The sequence below is a fragment of the Phodopus roborovskii genome, unplaced genomic scaffold, assembly GCF_943737965.1.
Source record: "Phodopus roborovskii unplaced genomic scaffold, PHOROB, whole genome shotgun sequence".
In the NCBI taxonomy this organism is placed as follows: domain Eukaryota; kingdom Metazoa; phylum Chordata; class Mammalia; order Rodentia; family Cricetidae; genus Phodopus; species Phodopus roborovskii.
The window spans coordinates 5,865,149-5,885,748 of NW_026126469.1; the positions used below are offsets into that span (position 1 = coordinate 5,865,149).

The 20,600-nt window shown below is 37.1% G+C and overlaps 2 protein-coding genes across 2 annotated transcripts; both read right to left on the reverse strand.

Moving 5' to 3' along the window:
• Positions 1-4,347: 4,347 nt before the first annotated feature.
• LOC127226830 (olfactory receptor 2AJ1) lies at positions 4,348-5,289 on the reverse strand. The gene has a single exon (XM_051190951.1). The coding sequence runs from the start codon at positions 5,287-5,289 to the stop codon at positions 4,348-4,350; it is 942 nt and encodes a 313-aa protein (XP_051046908.1).
• An 8,377-nt stretch (positions 5,290-13,666) lies between these two features.
• LOC127227135 (olfactory receptor 2L13-like) lies at positions 13,667-14,605 on the reverse strand. Its single transcript, XM_051191425.1, has one exon. It carries the CDS (start codon positions 14,603-14,605, stop codon positions 13,667-13,669), a length of 939 nt encoding a protein of 312 aa, XP_051047382.1.
• Positions 14,606-20,600: the final 5,995 nt, after the last annotated feature.

Sequence of the window (20,600 nt, forward strand, 5' to 3'; positions counted from 1 at the left end):
CAGATATTACTATTTAAGTTCATTTATAGGTTATTTTTCTGCTTTCTTTAAATACCTTGAAACTTTTGATGCTTTTGATGATTGCTATCTTAAGAACTTGTACTGGGTTCATCTAGATAGTTTTCACCAGAGAGCACTCATATAGGATTGATGGAATACTGTTTGAAATTTCATATTGTTTTTTGGTGATGAGTTATTGTATGTCTAATATGGACTCAGTATAATTGATTGAAGCAAGGATATGTATCCTTGACAAGAGAAAAGGTTCTGAAGGTATGGGTGGAGATCCTCAGGCTGGGACAGATAACTGGATATTGAGACCTATTGTGTTTTGATCTAATAAAGCTTGCTTGAAGAGCAGAATTCAAAGCTAGCCACAGTCATGGAGGCCAGGAAGAGGTAGTAGACACCTTTAATCCCAGGAATCACACCAGTTAGCCATAGAAGCTGGGCAGTGATGTCCCACTCCTTAATCCCAGCATGCAGAAGACAGAGGCATATGGATCTCTGTGAGTTCAAGGCCACCCTGGGCTACATGAGAGTGAATCAGTCTGAAAGAGAAACAGATCATATCTTTAATCCCAGCACTAGGGAGTTGAATACAGGTGTGATATTGTTGAACAGAGAGAGGAATATAAGGTGGGAGGAGAGAAAAACTCATGGCAGTCTGAGTGAATCTGAGGAGCAGTCTAGAGCATCCAGAGCAGTCTGGGGAGCCCTTTGTTCTGAGCATTGGTAGAGAGAACTGTCTAGTGGCTGGCTGTTTTGCTTCTCTGATCTTTAGCTCAAACCCTATCTGTCTCTGGGTTTATATGATTCATATACAGGCCCAGTCTAATGATTAAGAAGAATACATTGGTTTAGAGATAAAAGGGCAAAGTCAACAAGCATGGGCTGAGCATAGGTTGTATTGGCCAGGACAGATTGACATAGGGTGTGATGGGATTAGATATGATGGGATTAGATATGACTCAGTTGAGGCAGGATATGAATCATTGTCTAACCCTGGTGCTAAGTCATTCTTTTGATCCTTGCAACAGGGTACTTAGAAGCTTTCTTTGCCAGATTATTCATTGGGAGAAATTGTAGCCTAGAGTAATCACCTGTTGAAAATCAGCCCATCTTCTTGAGCAGTCAATTCCCTTGTGAAGTCCTTGAGGAACTTCCTGGACCAACTTGTAGAAAAAATTCAGACAAGGATTGATGTGGTAATACACTGACCTTTGTCTTAAGGATCCAGGTTAACTTGGAGCTCTTATCAGGTACCCAAAAGACAGAAAGAGGCTCATTAAATTCCTGCATTCTTTCCCTGAGTGTGGTAACACTATGAAATCTTCATTCTGTCCCTCCACATTACTCTGGGTCTTTATTTGACAAGTATCAAAACCTAACTAATTAAGGTTATTGGATCTGAGATTATTTTTTAGAAGTTTTAAAGACATGATTTCTTTTATTTTCTGAAATTATATTCTAATTACATTATTTCCCCCTTCTTTCCTTCCCTACAAACCCTCCCATATTGCCCTTTCAAATTCAGGCTGGAGAGATGGCTCAGTGGTTGAGAGCACTGGCTACTTACTGTTGCAGACGTTCTGAGTTCATCCCCAGCAACCAAATGATGGCTCACAGCCATTTATAGTGAATCTAGTGCTCTCTTCTGGCCTGCAGGCATACATTGAAGCAGAACACTGTATATATAATAAATAATGGATCTGAGATATTTTTACTTTAAATCTCAAGTTATGATATTAAGTGAAATGAATTTAGGCAAAATTAAGTGATTAAAATTGACATGACCACTTAAACACAAGTACTTGTAAACAATACTTATATACACTTACAAATGAGTGTCTATAGCCTGAGAACATAGATTTAGGTTGCCACAAATTCTGTGTTCCAATGAGATAACAATTTCATGAACTTTTTGGAACAACAGAACAAAGAAAGTGATGAATCAGCATACTTTTCAAGTACATCAGTGAACACAGAGACAAAGCTAGAGATGACTCAAGAGAATTTTGAATTAGTTTCTAGGCCTGGGATATTCAAATGTCTGCAGATTCATTGAAATTCTGATCAATCACCCTCTTCAGGATGATCTTCTTTCTGGAAATTTTCATTCACAAGAGATATTAAAATATTTGTACTTTTTTTGATGCTGGTTTTGGCTTTATTTTTTGAGAGAGAATAGGAAGGTGAGTAGGGAGTTGAAGAGGATCTAGGAAGAGTTAGCAAGGAAAATGTAAACAACATATATGGTATGAATTTTTTAATTACAAAAAGAAAAAAGTTTATACATCTAAATATGTATGTATATTTTCCAAAATATTCTTTCTAAATACTTTGTGTTGATTCCAGTCTTGAATAAGATATTATAGTCAAATTCACAAATAGATATATTTATTTTATATATAAATACATGTACATGAATACACTTCAGGGCTTCCATTAACTTTTAATTTCTGCTAACAATAGTATATTTATTGTTATGCTTACAAGTTTACATGTTCTCTATTAAAATAGCACTCTTTAGTGTAATTATAGAAAGCTACAAGGAAAAAAGTTTAAAATTCTGCATTGAGATCATAAAATTTTATTTTTTATTATTTTTTTATTATTTTACATATCAATCCCAGTTCCCTCTCCCTCCCATGTCCCCTGACCTTCCACCCATTCCATCCCATTCCCCACCCATTCCTCAGAGATGGTGAGGCCTTCCAGGAGTGATCTTTAAAATTTGTCAAGTCATTTGGGGTATGGCCTAGGCCTTCCTTCCTGTCTCTAGGCTAAGGGAGTATCCCTCCAATGGGAATGTGCTCCTGAAGTCCTTTTGTGCACCAGGGATACATCCTGATTCCACTGTCAGAGGTCTGATAAACTTCCCAAGCCTTCTAACTGAGACCCATGTTCAGAGATTCTGGGTCAATCATATGCTGGTTTCCCAGCTATCAGTGTCAGCTGTCTCTGTGGGTTTCTGTAGCCTGCTCTTGACATCTTTGCTTCTTTTATGTCTATATCATCAAGTTTTTGAAGTTTAATTATTTGAAGATACATTATAGGGCATTTAATGCTCTAAATTTATTTTCCAGAATCTTCTTTTCTAAACATTTTGTGCTATGTTTTCAGTCTATGCACAATATACCATAGCCAAATTTACAAAATAACTTGTGCTTAATTTTAAGATATTTTCTTTTTTATATTATAATATAATTACATTATTTCCCCTTTCCCTTTCCTCCTTCCAAATACTCTTATATACTCCTCCTGGCTGTTTTTACATTAATTGTTGTTATGTGCTAAAATGTTTGGCTCTTTGCTTTGTTTTTTTCAAGCAAATTGTGATTAATAAACATGAACTCAGTTTTTCCAGTATTATTACAGAAAAACCAACTTATTTATAATCACATTCCCTGTGATCATATTGACAATAATTTCATTGCAACATATACACTTCCATAATCATTCTGGGTACTGAGAATCTTCATATAGAAAAGGTGTCCAGTAATAAAATTTTGACAATAACCTATAAAAAAGAGAGAGTAACACATTTTTCATTAACTAAAATCAATAGCATAAACTGCAATATTGTATTAACCTTGCAAGACATTTTCCACTACAATGGAAGAGTATGAAAGTTGGAAGTTCTACAGAGTGACAAAGCTAATCAAAATAAACCCGTAAACAGTATGAAATCAATAGACTCATGAAGCTCAAAATGCTACATTAAAGTCTTTACAACAAAAATTATATATAATATGAAAGAGGAATGTGCAAATCCCATCAATAAGGACCACTCCTAACCTATGATAGAATTATGATATGCTAAATTGTAATAGGATTATTGTTGAAGATGCTACCACAAAAGAAAAATTAGAGCATTTCCACAAATTATAACTTTATATGATATTTATTTTCTTTTACATTATTTATTGTACATTACTCATGCAACAACAATTATTCAAAATATTGGATGTGAGATGAATAAAATTTTCCCAATTAAAATATTGTGTCTATTGTGCTGCTACTAGCAAAATGAATATATCAGTTTTAATAGGAATATTTATTCCTTTGCACTGTTTTAGAGAATTGCTAGAATAGTTTGTACAATTCTATAATATGTATAGAATATATACATATTAACAGCTTTTTCAAAGACATTTTATTGTTACCTTAACACTGCATAGTATAACTTTACCATGGGACATCCAAATGTGGAGATATATATATATATATATATATATATATATATATATATATATATATATATATACATCATTCTCAAGTAAACGTGTGAACCAAGCTAGGAAAGTGAGTTTAGAAAACACAAAAAATGCAGGCTGTTTTAATTTATTTTTTACTCAGAAAATTACTTTGGAGGATGTTTTTCACAGCTATGAGGACATCTTTATTTCTAAAGCTATAGATTATGGGATTGAGGGTGGGTGTCAAGATGGTGTAGAATATTGCCAGAAACTTGTCCTGGCCTGGAGTATGGTATGAGCGAGGTCTCATATACGTGAAAATGAATGGCCCGTAGTACATTATGACCATTACCATGTGGAAAGAGCAGGTGGACAAGGACTTCTGCCTGGCCCCTGATTGCATTTGGAAGACAGTGAGGAGAATTTGCACATAAGATATGGAGATCATTGAAAAGGGGATAAGCAGGAAAATAATGCCACTCACGTAGACTCCTCGCTCATAGTGTGATGTGTCTACACAAGACAACTTCAACATAGCAGGGACTTCACAGAAAAAGTGATCAATGGCCCTCGAGTGACAAAAAGGAAAGTGGAGTGCAAAAGATGTGTGAACTATGGAGTTAAGGATCCCCACAAGCCAGGAACCTGCAGCCATGAGCCCACTTGAGTTGTCCCTCATCAGCATAGGATACCGAAGGGGGTGGCAGATGGCCACATATCGATCATAGGACATGGCTGCCAGGAGAAGGCACTCACCACCTAGCAAGGTAAGGGACAAAAATATCTGGAAACCACAGCCTGCAAAGGAAATAGTTCTGCTACCTGACAAATAGTCAGAAATCATTTTAGGCACAATGTTGGAAATATGCAAGATGTCCATGAAGGAGAGATGGCTGAGCAGGAAATACATTGGGGTATGGAGTCTGGAATCCCTGTGGATTAGGAGCATCATGAGAGCATTTTCTGTTATAGTCATAATGAAAATTAAAAATATAAATGAAAAAGACACCAGGCTTGTTTTGGAAGAAGAGAACAGTCCTAAAAGGATGAAGTCACTGTTCAAAGTGTGGTTCTCATGTCCCATCATGTCTCCTCCTATTTTACCTACAAAGAGATGGTTATTGCATTAAGAAAAGTAGTAAAATCTTAGACTCGCTTATATATGTTTACATAACAAAGTGAGTTGATATGTAATTTGCATTCACCATTAAGTGCTTCATAGAGGGTCTCAAATGTGTACATACATATATACAAAGTATATATGTATTTGTTCCAACAAATTATAATATGTAGTGTGGAATTGAGCTTCTTATATTTTAGATCTTACAGCTGCAATTATTTACATATGCTTTACTTAAGTCCAGTCATTTCTCAAATACACCTTTTACATCTCCATACCACATACAAGTTCTACTGGGGATTCTTGTGAATGAGGCTCTCTCCTGGAGTTCTCCCTAGAACCTGGGCATTGCAAACTTATTCACTAATTAACTGAAACCGAGACTTTCCTGCTCTTTTGAATTCTGTTCCACCCTGACAACTTTAGGGGGAAAAAGTGGACTCCAGTTATGAAAGAAAGGAACAAAGAGAAAATCAAGTGCAGGTGATTTTTATGCCAAGTTTAATACAAGGAAGGGAATTTTCCATCATTAGTTTTCCAAACATTCAATACTTTTTGTCAAATTATTCTGACTAAACATCAGTGTGTGTGTGTGTGTGTGTGTGTGTGTGTGTGTGTCTTTTTTAACACTCTCATAACTAGAGTCTGAATATATATAATCACTGAAGAGTGACCATGTATCTACATTCTTATTGTCGGCCAGATTTAATGAACCATGCATCTCACGGAGTCTTCAAATTCATAATGCCAAGTACTGACTTATTAGACTAAATCCTCTCTAATAGCCTTCCCCCAACAATCCCATGAATGGACATTTATAACTCTAGAGCTCATGGCTTCATAATGGTGCCCTTTTGTGCAGTTGGGAAACTCCAAATCTTCTTACCTCTGTCCTCTTCTACACACCTATATGCAAACCATGCTTCCACAAGTTCTGCCTCTGGAATGGTGTTCATGTAATATGTCCTCGGAGATCGTATGCCCTATGTATAGAAATGGAGATTATAAAGGTGCACTCCTCCCCTTTCTTTATACTGAAAAAGCTTTACAGAGATTGAGCACCACACATATACTCCTGTGTTTCTCAGTCTTTCTCAACCCAACAGAACAAAACTGATGCTGCTCTCCCATTGTAGTCCAGGAGGGTGGAAACTAAAACACCCTACCTTTCTCACTTCCCTTCTATTAGGTTTCAGCACATTGCTATGAACAAATTAAAAATTGAAGGATTATAGGAGCACGAAGCTGTGAGTCCACTCCCAATCAAATGAATACATTCCCAATCTTAGAACCTGCTCCAGGTTGCCAACAGAAGAACCCATTTCTTTTTAAATAAATTAGAAATCTTGTTTTATATTAATTACTTGCCTGTCTCACTGATGAAAGAAACTATTTCTGTTGTATTATATACCTGGTAATTCCAAGTTACGGTATTTTTTTTAAGTATTTCCTTATACAGTAAGGCTGTCTGAACAAAAAAAGAAGAAGAAAGAAGGAGAAGAAGGAGGAGGAGAGAGAGAAGGAGGAGGAGGAGAAGAAGAAGAGACTCTGAGAATCTAGGAGAAAGAGTTTATAGTTTATTGGCTCTACTACAAGAACATGCTTGCTATTTTCAAGATGGGAAATATGCAAAATACTTATCATGAACTTGGATTAACAAATTCCAGCAAGTGTGACTAGGGTCACACTAGTCAGGCTAGAATTAGCATAAGTGTGGAAGTAAGTTTTGCTGATAAAAGTGTATGTGTTTCACACATGGAAGGATATTACACAAGTCTTGTGACTAAGAGCCTGGGAACAATGAAAATCTTAGTGAGATCTGTGCTTACATAAGAGAACATATAAATACCAGTTGAGGAGGGTCTGCTTTATGAGAAGAGCTTCACTTCCTACCTTCTCAAGCGCTGTGCCGAAAGCACTCTCTTGCAGCGATAACTTTGCTGAAAGGTATCAAGCTAAGTTTCTCACTCCTCAAACTTATTATCATAATACATCTTCAAGGAAAGCCACATTTTACTAAATTTTTTTAGCTTCAAGAGATTAAAATCTCTACCTTGACAGCACATTAGAATTATGTGTTTTATGATGGAGAAGGTGGAGGGGCCACAGTGAAGTACATCTGTCAGGAGATAGGTCTGGCTGTTGCCATTCTAAACTCTAAATGGTAAATACTCCCTAAAGTAGCATTGGAGGAAATGTGCCCACACAGTCTATCTCCTAAGGGTCAGATGAGCAGTAAGAAGTATTGAAGTTAAGGGCAACATCAAAGTAACATCATTATAGGGACACCAGGTGAGCTGCACAGTTTAACCATGGCAACAAAGGTCTTCACTATAACTATCTATCAAGAATCTGTAAATTATTACTTTTAAGTTTAGCAGTTTTTGACTGGAATAATAACAGTTTCATTAACCTTTGCCTTTCTCGTTCTCTTTACTTCTCAGTTTTTGTAAGTAAATTAACACAGTGAGCAATGTTTTATCTCACCTTTCTAGAATTAAAGCAATTAGTTTTACCCTCACATGCTCATATTTCTTCTAAGTTATTTCAAATAGTTTTATTAGGCTTTGCATTTATTTAAGTGAAATAATTGCATTTAATCAATTTCAAAATTTCCAGATGAATTATGAGAATATCATAAATTAGTTTTAGAATAGATATGGTGTAATATGTGTATAGTTATAACAGAATGGTATACATGTGTGAACAGAATTAATACTAATAAAACATTAATAAGAAAAAATAACACTAACTTAGATTCAAAAGATGTAGTAGTAGAATAGCTATCAGCACCTATTAGAATTGTGTGCTCCTCTGAACACTTGCATTAGCATATATATACTTGGGTAGTCTTCAGCCTGATGCCATCCTAGTCTATTGTACTGAAACCATACCATTCTCATTTTGTCTAACAGAGAAATTAAAGATATTGTATTATAAAGTGATTTTCCTGCCTCTAGCTTCTTCTCATGTTTAGTCCTAATACTCAACAGTTCTTTCTTTTTTGAGCATGCAAATGTGTTTTGTCACATCCCATAATTAAAAAGTCATGAAATCTCCCATCTTTATTTACTACTTTCTGTCAGTTATTTATATTTACACAACTTAATCAATTTTCTGTATTTCCCATGATTTCATTACTTCCACAAAAACTGTTTACCCTAGTAATTCCAACGGTTTTCCTCTAATGAAGTATACATTTGAAATCTCCCTTCCCATAGGGCTTCATACTTTCTTCAGAGAAGATGACTGCTCCATTTAAAAGCAGCCAACTTTCTCAGAACATGACACTCAGGCTATAGGTCAGGGACTTACATGAGGTCATTTACTGCTGTAGTCCAGGATTAGGGCTTAACACAGCATATCCAGAAAATGGTGAATCAACCCATGCATTTTGGCAAGACACAATCTTCCCTCTTGCCAGCACTATTCACCACATCAGACTATACATGCTTTACCCTACAAAGCACACACACTTTATCCTGTAGGTTCAGCAGTATAACGGTCATCCTCACTCAGGATGTTAAGCACTTACTTATGATATTAGTAATACCTCTATATACATGATGGAAGATGTCTCGATTCCAGCAAGCCCTTAAAATCAGCTAGAACTGAGCATTTTATTTTGGATACAAGATGGAAAAATATGGAACACATGTAGTCTCCTTAAAGTTCTTGTTGTCTGGCTTCTGGGTGAGACATACGCTATCTTTTGATTGGTGAGCATTGGGAGTTGGATTCCCTGAGAGTAAGCTAGCCACGCAGAAGTGGCCTGTGTGGAGAAAAACAGATGCACTGTAGCATTCCCTGTGGCAAAACAGAGGGGTCTGCGCATCACATCATCATAAAATAAACTAAGTACATAAATGAGTGTATCAATCTGGAAATATTGATTTAGTCATAATAATTATGACCAAACTTTGTTCAGCATACTAGAATTTCAAGCAAGGTTAGTAACAACTCTTGATTATTAAAATCTTATAGCATTTGTTGCTGTAAGAAATATAGCACAACAATACCTAGAACATACTTTATAACCAGACTAGACTCACTCTGTAACAATCTGCTGCCTTGGCATGACAAGTAACAGAATGACTGACATGGCCACACAGAATATTAAAACCATATTTCATTTTTCAATTTACAACATGAGGCCCACAGAGATTAGAGATTTCAAGGTGGTCTAGTTTATCTCCTGTGTAAACTGGTCTTGTTATCAGGAGTAATAGTCTAAATGAAATATCATGTCTCCACAAACTTCAATGGATCATTCTGTAACAAAGGAATCCATTTAGTAACACAATGTTCCTTGGAACATAAGAGTAATCTGTTCTACTCGGGTGTTTGTTGCATGGATGTTCCTGCATGTTGCTCAGTTATGTGGTGTTCAGGCTATTACAATTTGTCTTTTCCAAAGGAAAGTCTTTTCATTTCAGCCCGCAACAAACTGTTCTTCATTTTAATGATGACAATTGACAACATGTGTGCCAATGCAGCCTGCTGAGTCTGCCAGATCCGAGCTTGCCTTTGCCATGCTAACACTTCAGGCTTTTCTAATATCAAACGTTCAGTAAGTTTGGCCAGTATAGAGAGACTGTTCCAAAGTCAAATTCAAAGACTCACTTGGGACATATATGTGTGTGCTGTCCTTGGAAACTTAAGCTGCCTATGTTACTAACCCTCATGCACAATCCCATCTTGCTAGGCAAGACATAGAATCTGACCTACCCATGCCATCCTTATCTTCCCAGGCAAAACTCAGAGTGCACAGCTTATACATAAGCCAAAATATATCCAGCTATTTGTCCCATTCCTCCAATCCAAAGTCTGTACCAAGCATTTGAAGAATGGAATAACTAATTCCTCATACATGATCTAAAATTAATCAAGCTTAGACAACAACAAACTCAATGAAAGCAGCCTATAATCTCACATCAGGCACACAACCACTTTTTTAAAAAGTGTATATGACTAGGTATCATAAAATAAACAGAAAAATGTAAAAGACAAAGATGTTATGTCTCCTACAAAATCCATCAATCCTATAGAAAGTCTGACAAGAAAGACCTACTACATTAGATCATATATTACCTAAATTAGAAATGCTGTCAACAGAAGAGCTAATATAGGCTGCACAGACCATGTAGATGACATTTAAGAGTATTGATGACAGCACATAAATAAAGTTATATTAAGCTATAAAGGATTTTCTCAGATTTTCCATGAATTTTAAAAGTTATTAAAAAGAACCAAAAACAAAGAAACACAACCTGCTGTTTAGAGCTAAGGGTGGGCAACAGCAGTAGAACACAAGCTTATCGTGTATAAGCCCATGATTTCAATCAATTCCAAGCTTCATATACACACAACCAAACTACAAACAATGTTTAAGGGTTGTAATGACTAAATGTCTAATATTCATTTGCTATAAAAGAATTATCAGGTAATCCACTTGTTTGAAGGCTTCTTTTGTTATACAGTTCACTAGGATATTTGTGACATGTAAGAATTTGGGCATAACTATAATTGCTCTTTGATTTAGCTTCCCATGACAGCTACTAATTATGAAGTCACAAATTAAACTTCAGTTATCTTGACACCCTTAAATAGAAGAGTGGTACTTGAAAATGGAAAGAAGAGTAAAGATTTCGTGATTAACAAAGAAGAGAATCCCTTTACATGATTTTTAGAAAGATGTCCAGATCTAGGAAGGATACAAATTTTTTTGGTTGATATCACCCATCAGTCTTACTTATGATCCCAAATGGAAATCCAGTCCCCCAACTTTGGATAGACTCCCATAATTGTGTGAGGGTTCATGATCTAAGGCCAAGAGGATTAGACATCATATGATTAATTATAAAACTTATACTGTGTGGCCCTCAAATAGACACAGATTGGATATTATCATCTTCATAGAAGAAAAAAAAACTCCACCAAAAAGAAAAGCAATCCATACAGAGGGGAGGTAAATAGAACATCAAATAGATATGACCCAAATAGAAGCACCACATACCACAGTAGAGTTAAAACTCTAAAGACACAAAACAAAGAAATTGTATTGATAGATACAAGAAAAAAGAAAAAAAAAACAAGTGACTAATAAGGGAAAACCATCAGAATAACACTTTTCTCAGAACACTTTAAACCTATAAAGCCAGGAACAATATGTTTCAAGTTCCAAAAGATCACAAATGTCAACCCAGACTACTTTACCCAGCACAACCATCTGCCATATTAAAGTAGACAATAAACTCTCCATGTTATAAATAAGCTAAAAGAATTCACACTCCTATGGATAAAACTGGAGTCAAGACTTCAGACAGAAGAGAGGAATAAGCATAGCTACTAGGTTATAGAAATAAAACTAATGGAGATATATTTACTGAAATATGGAATATTACTAAGAACACAAACAACATAAAGGCAACAAAATGACAGCAAAACACAAATACCTTTCAATAATAAATTTAAATATTAATGATCCCAACAACCCAATGAAAAGGGAAAGTTTAGACAAATAAATTAAGAAGCAAGTATTTTTTTCTTTACAAAAAAAAAAGGTCTTACCTCCAAGAAAAGACACAACTCTATAATAAAAGTATAGAAAATAATATCAAAAGCAAATTGGACATAAGAAGTAAGTATACAGATAATGCTACACACATACATTTTAAAAAATAGAATGCAAACAAAAATTAGCAAAACCCATAAAGAGAGACACTTTCTAAGCAATAAAACATTATAATCTTAGACATTTACACACCAATCTCTGGCATACGGAATACTGCCCCGACCCACGGGCAGTCAACAATGAACTGGGGAACACCTAGAAGAAAATGGGGGACAAGCGATACAAAGAATGGACAGCAAGACAGTAGTCTGACCAAGCCGACACATTTTATTTTCTCAGGGGAGGCTTATACAGGACCGTGGGCACACGGAGCAAAGGGAACACTCCTCTACTGCTGGTAGGAGCACAAACTTGTTTCTAAGAAAATTGGATACCAATCTGCCTCAAGACACAGCTACACTAATCTTGGGCATATACAAAAAGGATAAACAATCATACCACAAGGACACTTGCTCAATTATGTTCATAGCATCAATATTTGTAATAGCCAGAACCTGTAAACAACTAAATGCCCCTCAAAAAAAAACAAAACAAAAAAAAAAAAAACAGATAAGGAAAATGTGGAACATTTACACAATAGAGTATTACTCAGCTGTAACAAAGAAAAAAATGACCTCATGAAATTTACAGGCAAATTAATGGAACTAGAAAAAAAATTATTCTGAGTGAGGTAACCCAGACCCAAAAGACAAGCATGGTAAGTACTCACTCATAAGTGGAGTATAGTATAGAAGTATAGTATAGGATAGCCACAGAGACAGAATGTGGGAGCTCACCAACTCTACACCAATAGCAAGAGAGACTTCATGGTACTGATCCAGGCCCTTTGCACATTTGTGACAGTTGTAAGACTCCTAGTAGTAAGAACAGGACCTGTCCCTGGTGCTTAGCTGGCTTTTGGGAACCCCATGTCTCAATTTGATAAACCATGCTTTTTTCAATTTCATGGTATGCCTGCACCTTTCTAAATGGAGACAGAGAAGGAGTGGATGGAGAAGCGGATAGAGGGAGGATAGGCAGGAATGGGAGGGAAAAAGGGAGGGAAAACTGTAGTTAATATATAAAATACATGAAAATATTAAATAAATAATTAACTAGTTAAACTGGAAAAAGTAGTTTCCCAAACTTCCACTCACAGCAATATGTGATAACCAATGTATTTTTTATAACAACCATGTGATATGGGGAGAGAAAGTACTTTGTTGTAGAAAAATTGGATGTCCTTAAACTTTTCAGGACTCTGAGATTGCTCTATTTTCCTACATAATAGACGGTGGTCCCCTGATAATATTGGGCACAAGAATTGGCACAGTCCAAAATGTAATATAAATATTCAATATACATGGGCTTTTAATGAGTAAAAAATTAAGGCAAAATATTTGAGCAAAGCAATTAATACATGTTAATTCTGTAGAAACAATATGTAAATATCAGCATAAGAAATGTCATATTACAGTACACTCACAAAGTATATCCCATGTTGTTTTAGTATAGTAATTCATTGTCTAATATCATTAAAATCATTGACTATAATGTGGGGTAAACATGTAAATAATTATATTAGCATGTTATGATAAACATTATTAAATCTTAAATAGTAATGAATCACCAGAAAGGTATGGTATGTGTGTGGCACACATTACATTTCTAATAGACAGTTCTTCTGTGTGATATTCTCCATGGAAACTGACAGGAATAGAGAGGAAATTATTATGTTTTTGTAGAAGAGAATATCCCAAAAACTCTTGTCATGGCCGCCAGGACTTCCTTATTTCTCAGGCTATAGATGATGGGGTTGAGCGTGGGGGTGAGGATAGTGTAGAAGACAGCCAGAATCTTATCTTCTGCAGGGGAACGGAGACTTCTAGGTCTAAGATAAGTGTAGACAAAAGGTGCATAGTAAAATGTCACCACAGTTAAGTGAGTTGAACACGTGGTGAAGGCCTTTTTCCTTCCCTCTTTTGAGCGCATATGGAAGACAGCAAAAAGGATACGTCCATAGGAAGCTGTGATGCCAAGAAAAGGAAGTAGGAGAAACAGGCTTGTACTCACAAACACCATGTATTCATAAACCCAAGTGTCCATACAGGCCAGGGGCAACATGGCTGGGACATCACAGAAGAAATGGTTAATGGACCTAGAATGACAGTAAGGAATGTGAAGGGCATAGACTGTATGTGCTAGAGAGTTGATTGAGCCCAATATCCAGGACCCTATAATCATCTTCAGGCATGTCATTTTGTTCATGCGAATGGAATAATGAAGAGGGTGGCAGATGGCCACAAAACGGTCATAGGCCATGGAAGCCAGAAGCAAGCCCTCAGAACCTGCCATAGTCAGAAAGAAAAAAGATTGCACTCCACAGCCCAGTAAAGAGATGCTTTTCTGACCAGAGAAAAAGTTGAATGTCATCTTGGGAACAGTAGTTGAGACGTCCATCAGGTCCATGAGAGAGAGCTGACTGAGAAGAAAGTACATGGGGGTGTGCAGCCTGGGATCCACACGAATGAGGTGGATCATTGTTGAGTTGCCCACCAATGCCAGAGAGAAGACAAAGATGATGAGGAGCAAAAGCAGAAGGCCTGTCTGGTTTTGTGGAAACAACCCTAACAAAGTGAAATCACTTGAGCTCTGATTCCATTTCTCCATGAAAATCTATTGCTTTATCTTTCTTGGAAAGGGAACCTAAAAGCAAAATACACCTATCATATGAAGTAGAACAGGAAAACAAAGAGAAACTGGCTTGTAATGAATGCTTGCACTGAATTGATCTTCCTGCAGGACATCCTGTTGACCTCATTTTGAAACCTGAGCTGAATGTTTCTTCCCTCTTGTCTCTGGCCAAGTTCCCAATTCAGAGGTACCCATATGGATTTATAAAATCAAGGGTAGCAACAGGAGTAAGATACCTCATACATTTCCTCCTATATAACTCTATGTACAACAACCATTGAAGATCATCAGCCCAGCTTGCAGCACTAGGAAAGCCTCTATATTCTACATCACTTGCTTCTTGGCCTCTTCCCTTAACTGGCCAAACAGCAGACAGATCCCACGGTTCTGCTCCTAAGTGCTCTGCCTCTCAAATTCTCTAATGAATCTTTGCATTTCCTGAGAATAACATCCCAATTCACTTTCCTAGAACTAAAATGTTTTATGTGTGCTCAGATCCACACCAATCATAAGATATATTTGTGTGTACTTACTCCATAAGCAGTTCTTGGTTTGTACAAATTTTATAGATAGTAATTGTATACAATGAAACATTTCATACAATAAAACATAATAAATGTTACACATTGACTAATTTGTATTTTGTTATATTTTACAATCATAAATATTATACAAATACAATCAAGTAGTGTAAGTGTTGTTTTACACATTGCTTTCTCCTCTTACCCTGAAGTTCTGGCTTTTGTACTCAATTGGCAGGAGTAAGACACCCTTAAAAACATGTTCATTGGGCCAAAAAAAATGTGTGTTGCTCTGCATTATTTGCTCTGCTCACCAATATTTTTAAATTGTTTGTTTATGTATATGGACTTGTATGGAAGATAGAGAATCACTGGGAGAGTCAGTTTTCTCCCTCATTCCTGAGTATCAAACTCAGGTCATCAGGCTGGAAGCAAGGGCCTTCACTTGCTGAGCCATTTCAGCAGCCCAAATAATTTATTTTTTTTATGCTATGTATATTTTACTTACACACTTTAGATTTATTCAACTGGGGGAAATATAACAAAATTATTAACTGTATTAATAGTAAATAAATTAAAAGAAGAGTAAATTAATAGCTGTTTCATATGTGTATGTGCATATTTATATATTCCTGAATATACAAATACAATATCTTAAGTCTTTATCATGTTCCAGACATATTTAAATTTTCAAGAATGATCATTTGGCATTGGATCATAACTGAATTTGCAAGAGAACAAGTAGAGTACATGGGAGAGCCTGGATAGAAGAACTGGAAAAGGGGATCTAATATGACTCTAATATAATCAAAATTTTAAGAAGTATCAAAAAAAGTGAAATGAATGAATGAATGTTTTGCCAGGATAATGTTTCCTATTTTCTATGGCCAGTCTGCAGGAAGGGATTGCATCAGTAATGGTTTCCCCTTCAATTTAGTTCTATTTCACTTGCCTCTTCTCCATTCACTCTCAAGGATGCAAGTCCATAATTATGATTTATTATCTCTCCAACACATGTTTTCTTTCTTATCTTACCTGTCCTCGGCAGAAGAGTTCATGTTTTACATTAAATACTTAAGACATGGCCTGAGAATGTTATTGGCCTAGGTACTAATGTTGTATTACTGATAATTTTCAACACTAAAGAACAGCAAACGGTACTTTGTGAAAATTATTCATGTGGTAACAAATCATCCACATGTCTGTGGAGAGCACACACACACATACACACTTGTAAAACAGAGCTTGTCACAGACAATAGAGATACAATGTTACAGTTATCTAACCAAGAGATACTGACAATGAGGAATGCATATGCAAGAACATGGCAGATGCATAGGACCACTTAGCCTAGAGTAAATGTGAGACAAGAAGAACCCTGTGTTTCCTTATTACCTTTCAAAAATAAATGCTTATAAGCTGACCAATAAGCCTTAAGTATAAGTAGAAACCACAATTACCAACTTTATTACATACCTTCAAAAATATCTTCCCTGTCTAGGAACATGCTCATATGTTCCGTTTATTAACTCAAGCATGATCATGAAATCTGTAGCACAAATTAAGAAGGTGAATACAAGAATAGACCAATAAACTCAAGCATATGACACAGTGTCACATAATTAGTCCTCATATGAGATAAACATGGTATACAAAGGAAAAGGGATTGCTTGATTGGTGACTGCCCTGAGCCACTAGGTATTGGCTCCATGTAAGTAGGTCTTTGTGATGCCTACTACTCTAAGTGATAAACAGGAACAGGATTGGGAGGGAAAGTCAATGAGAACAAAAACAATGAGAATGCTGGTTGTAAAGGGCCGCTGTGTGGTCAATTGAGTATGGAGAAAATGACCTGGATAAGATGCTAAAACAGGGATGGAGCTGCTTTGGGGACCATGCAGAGAAGACTAGTCAGAGGGAGTACCAATATGTGATAACTTACCTGGAATTAAAATCAGTCACATCTTATAATACAGCCGATGCCTGGGTACATTAGGACAGAGGGATGCTCACCTGGACACAGGCTCCTGTCTGATGATTTCTTGATGTGTACACCCTGGCACAGCACTTACATACAGCAGACTCTCAAACTGTATGCCTGTTGAAATAAATAAAACATTATTGTTAGAGTTGATCAGTTACAATTGTTCATACTGACAAAGCTGATGACATGATTTTTAATCACAGATTTAGCTGTTCTATAAGATTTCCTGACAAAATGATAGTCTCTAAATATTGGAAACAAAGTACTGCTGTAACTGTCCCTGAAGCATGTTTATGAACCACTGAGAAGTGGTCTGAGAGCATACACCTGTGCATTCCTTTTATAGAAAGGTTTAGTACAGACTCTGTGGCCAAAGCTGGATATTGGAAACGCCTCCTCATAAGATGGCTGCAATGTTCCTTCTTCTTCAGCTTGTGATAAATGATGTAAAGGAGAGTGCCACCTAAGAGGTTCCTCTTTATTCATAAATCATGATGCAGAAGACTGATTCTTAAAAATGTTAGTGTGCCCCTTGGTCATTCTGAAAGATATAAAAATCATAAGACTACTTAAAGCTCTGTCATGAAGAGTTATATTATACAGCACTGCTACAAAATTTAGGAGGCCCAATCAATTTTGCCAATGTTATAGGTGTCTAAACACAGCAGAGACAAAGCAAGAAATCTAGAGAGCACAAGCCCAGGCAGGTAATTGAACATCAGCCTCCCTGCATGGTCTTGAAAACTCCATGGGACTCTGGAGAACATGAACCTCATTGAGCTGTCTGCATTCAACATAAGCTAGGTCCTCCAGAGGTGTCTGTCTCTTTCCTCCATTCCACATCTTAGCTTTTGAGAAACCTCAAGAGCAGAAAATTCAACCCCTTATTTATGGTCACAACCTTTAAAAACAGCACGTTATAAAATTAGACTGACATGAAAACCATACCTTTAGAATTTCCCCTAGTTATTCTAAACCAAGCCAACTGTGCTCAACATGTTCTGAACTTAGTTTATCCAAGAATCTTATAGTTGTGTTTGTATTTATGAGAAAAATTACCTTTACAATATAACCATTCCCCGTGGACTGTTGTTGGTCTTGGGAAGTCTACAGCTTCCCCTCTTTGTTCATATCTCTTGACAGGTACCCCACAAGATCATCTCCCTGTGAAGAACCCCAGCTGAAGGCTGAAAATCTGATTCTTACAAAACGGTCTCTTCTTCCAGCAAAATAACATGAAATAAACTTTCAAGAATTACTTACTAACATCTTATTCACGATAAAACCAAGAGAACATCACTAACCCTCCTGAAATATATATAAGCTCATTGATCAGATAAAACATCATTCCTTGTTAATTATTTTTTAAATGAAACACAAGAGATATTTTAGATTTATTTCCCAGACTATATTACTGAAAAAGAATGGAAAATTCTGTATTTTATTTGTACGACCTTGAATCAGAAAGCCTTTGATGTTCGTTTCTTCTTTTCCTCTAATTGATCCCTCTTGTCTAAATCTACAGAGACAAAGACTTGGCCATTTCTCCTGGCATGGCTGCTCTGAGGTAGCTCAGTTCTGAACTTACAGAAACAAACACACAACAATTGCCACCCCTCCAATCACAGAATACAATGGAAGGTTGCAGTATATGACTTGAAACCTTTAAGTGACATTAGTCAACATGTATTAATGTCCCTATTTTTAAAAACTGGGACCAAGCGGGTCAGTTTTGAAACAATTGGTCTAAACAGAAGTTCTATTTTAGTCATAGGTTGATACAGAGGTCCTGTTGTAAAGTGAATCTTCAGGCTCGGGGTCATCCAAGCTGACAGATCAATCACTGATTTAAAAAACTAATTGACCAAATTTCAAAATAAATGAAAGATTATAGCCTAATCTTTAAATTTGCTGCGATTTGAGGGATGTTCCAGTAACTAGTGGGGAGATGTATTCTAGTTGTGTGTGGAATGGTTATGTAGAAGCAGAAATGAGGACACAGTCTTATTATCCTACTAAATCCACAATAAGTAGATTAATGAATATTTAGAATATTTAACATATCTGTTCCCTGGGTCTCCTTACATAAATAGATGAGTTTGCTCTTTTTTAAAACTTTCTTTTTATTTATTCTTTGTGTCTTTCACATCATGCATCTCTAGCCCATTCATTTTCTTTCCCTTTATATCTACCCTCTGCCCTTGCAACCACTCCCGAAAATAAAATAATATTTAAGGAAAAAAAAACTCATCATGGAAGCTATAATGAGTTATAATGAGTCATGCAATGAACACTTTTATCCATATCATTACATTCAAGTGTTCATTGCAAAGAGTCATTGGTCTGGTTTGAGGCCTCTGGCCTCTGCTACACTGTTGATGCTGTGCCCTCACTGGGACCCCTCTTGGCTATCCTGTTGTTGCCCTCTGTTATGGGGATCCTGTAGCTTTAGGTCTGCAGGACCAGTCCCTTCATGTACTCCAGCAGATCACAGATGAGGTGGATGTTGGAGTAGGCCGAATCATAACCCAGGTTCTTGGCCTGGGTAATTGAAGGCTTGGTCAGTCCACCAGGCCTCCCCCATACTCACCACCAGGATAACCTCTGAAACATTGCCCTGGCTAGTTCACCCCTTGCAGCAATTACAGGGGGACAGGCTAGTGCTGATAGTTCCTTTACAAACAGCCCTCCGACACCTAAACCTTTAGGGCTAGTTATACTGTGTTGTCCAAGAGAGCGGTAGGGGCCAATCTTCAGAGTGCTACAGCTTGTGGAGGCAGGGAGATCTCTCCTGCTCTTATGACCTCAGGACCAGCTCTCCAATATGTCATGGGTGTGGTGGGGGAGTATGTCTCCCGCATCCATACCCCCATATGGCAGCTGAGGGATGTGGCCAGATCTTCCATGCTTACAATCTTGGGGCAGGTTCACCCACAATGCCAGTGCCTAGGCATTGGACAGAGTCTGCTCTCCCAAATGCTATAGCTAATAAAGGGCATGCAGGTCAGCTCCTATGCTATCTGGAGGTGGTAGTGGCAAGAGGGGAAGGCATCTTTCCCTCACTCTCTCCACTATACTGCAGACATAGGAGGTGTTACCAGATATTCCAAACTCATGCCTTTAGGGCTAACTCACCCAGACCCCTTTCTACTGTGCTGCCCAGGCAGGGCCCTTTCCCCTGAGTGTTTCAGCTGATGAAGGGTTGGGTCAGGTCCCCCACCTGATGCAGGTGTCAAGGGGCAAGGAGAGGAGGCCATCTTTCCCTTACCTACACCACCACATAGAAGATGAGAGGAACTCTACCTCTTATACCTTCAGGATCAACTTGCCCATGATCCTGCAAAACAGGTCAGCTCTATTGTGTGCCCAGGTGAAGTGTAGGACCCTCTTCTGAGTTCTTCAACCAATGAGGGGCATGATCACTTCTGAACATCCCTGTCCTCATGGCCTTCGGTGGTATCAGGAG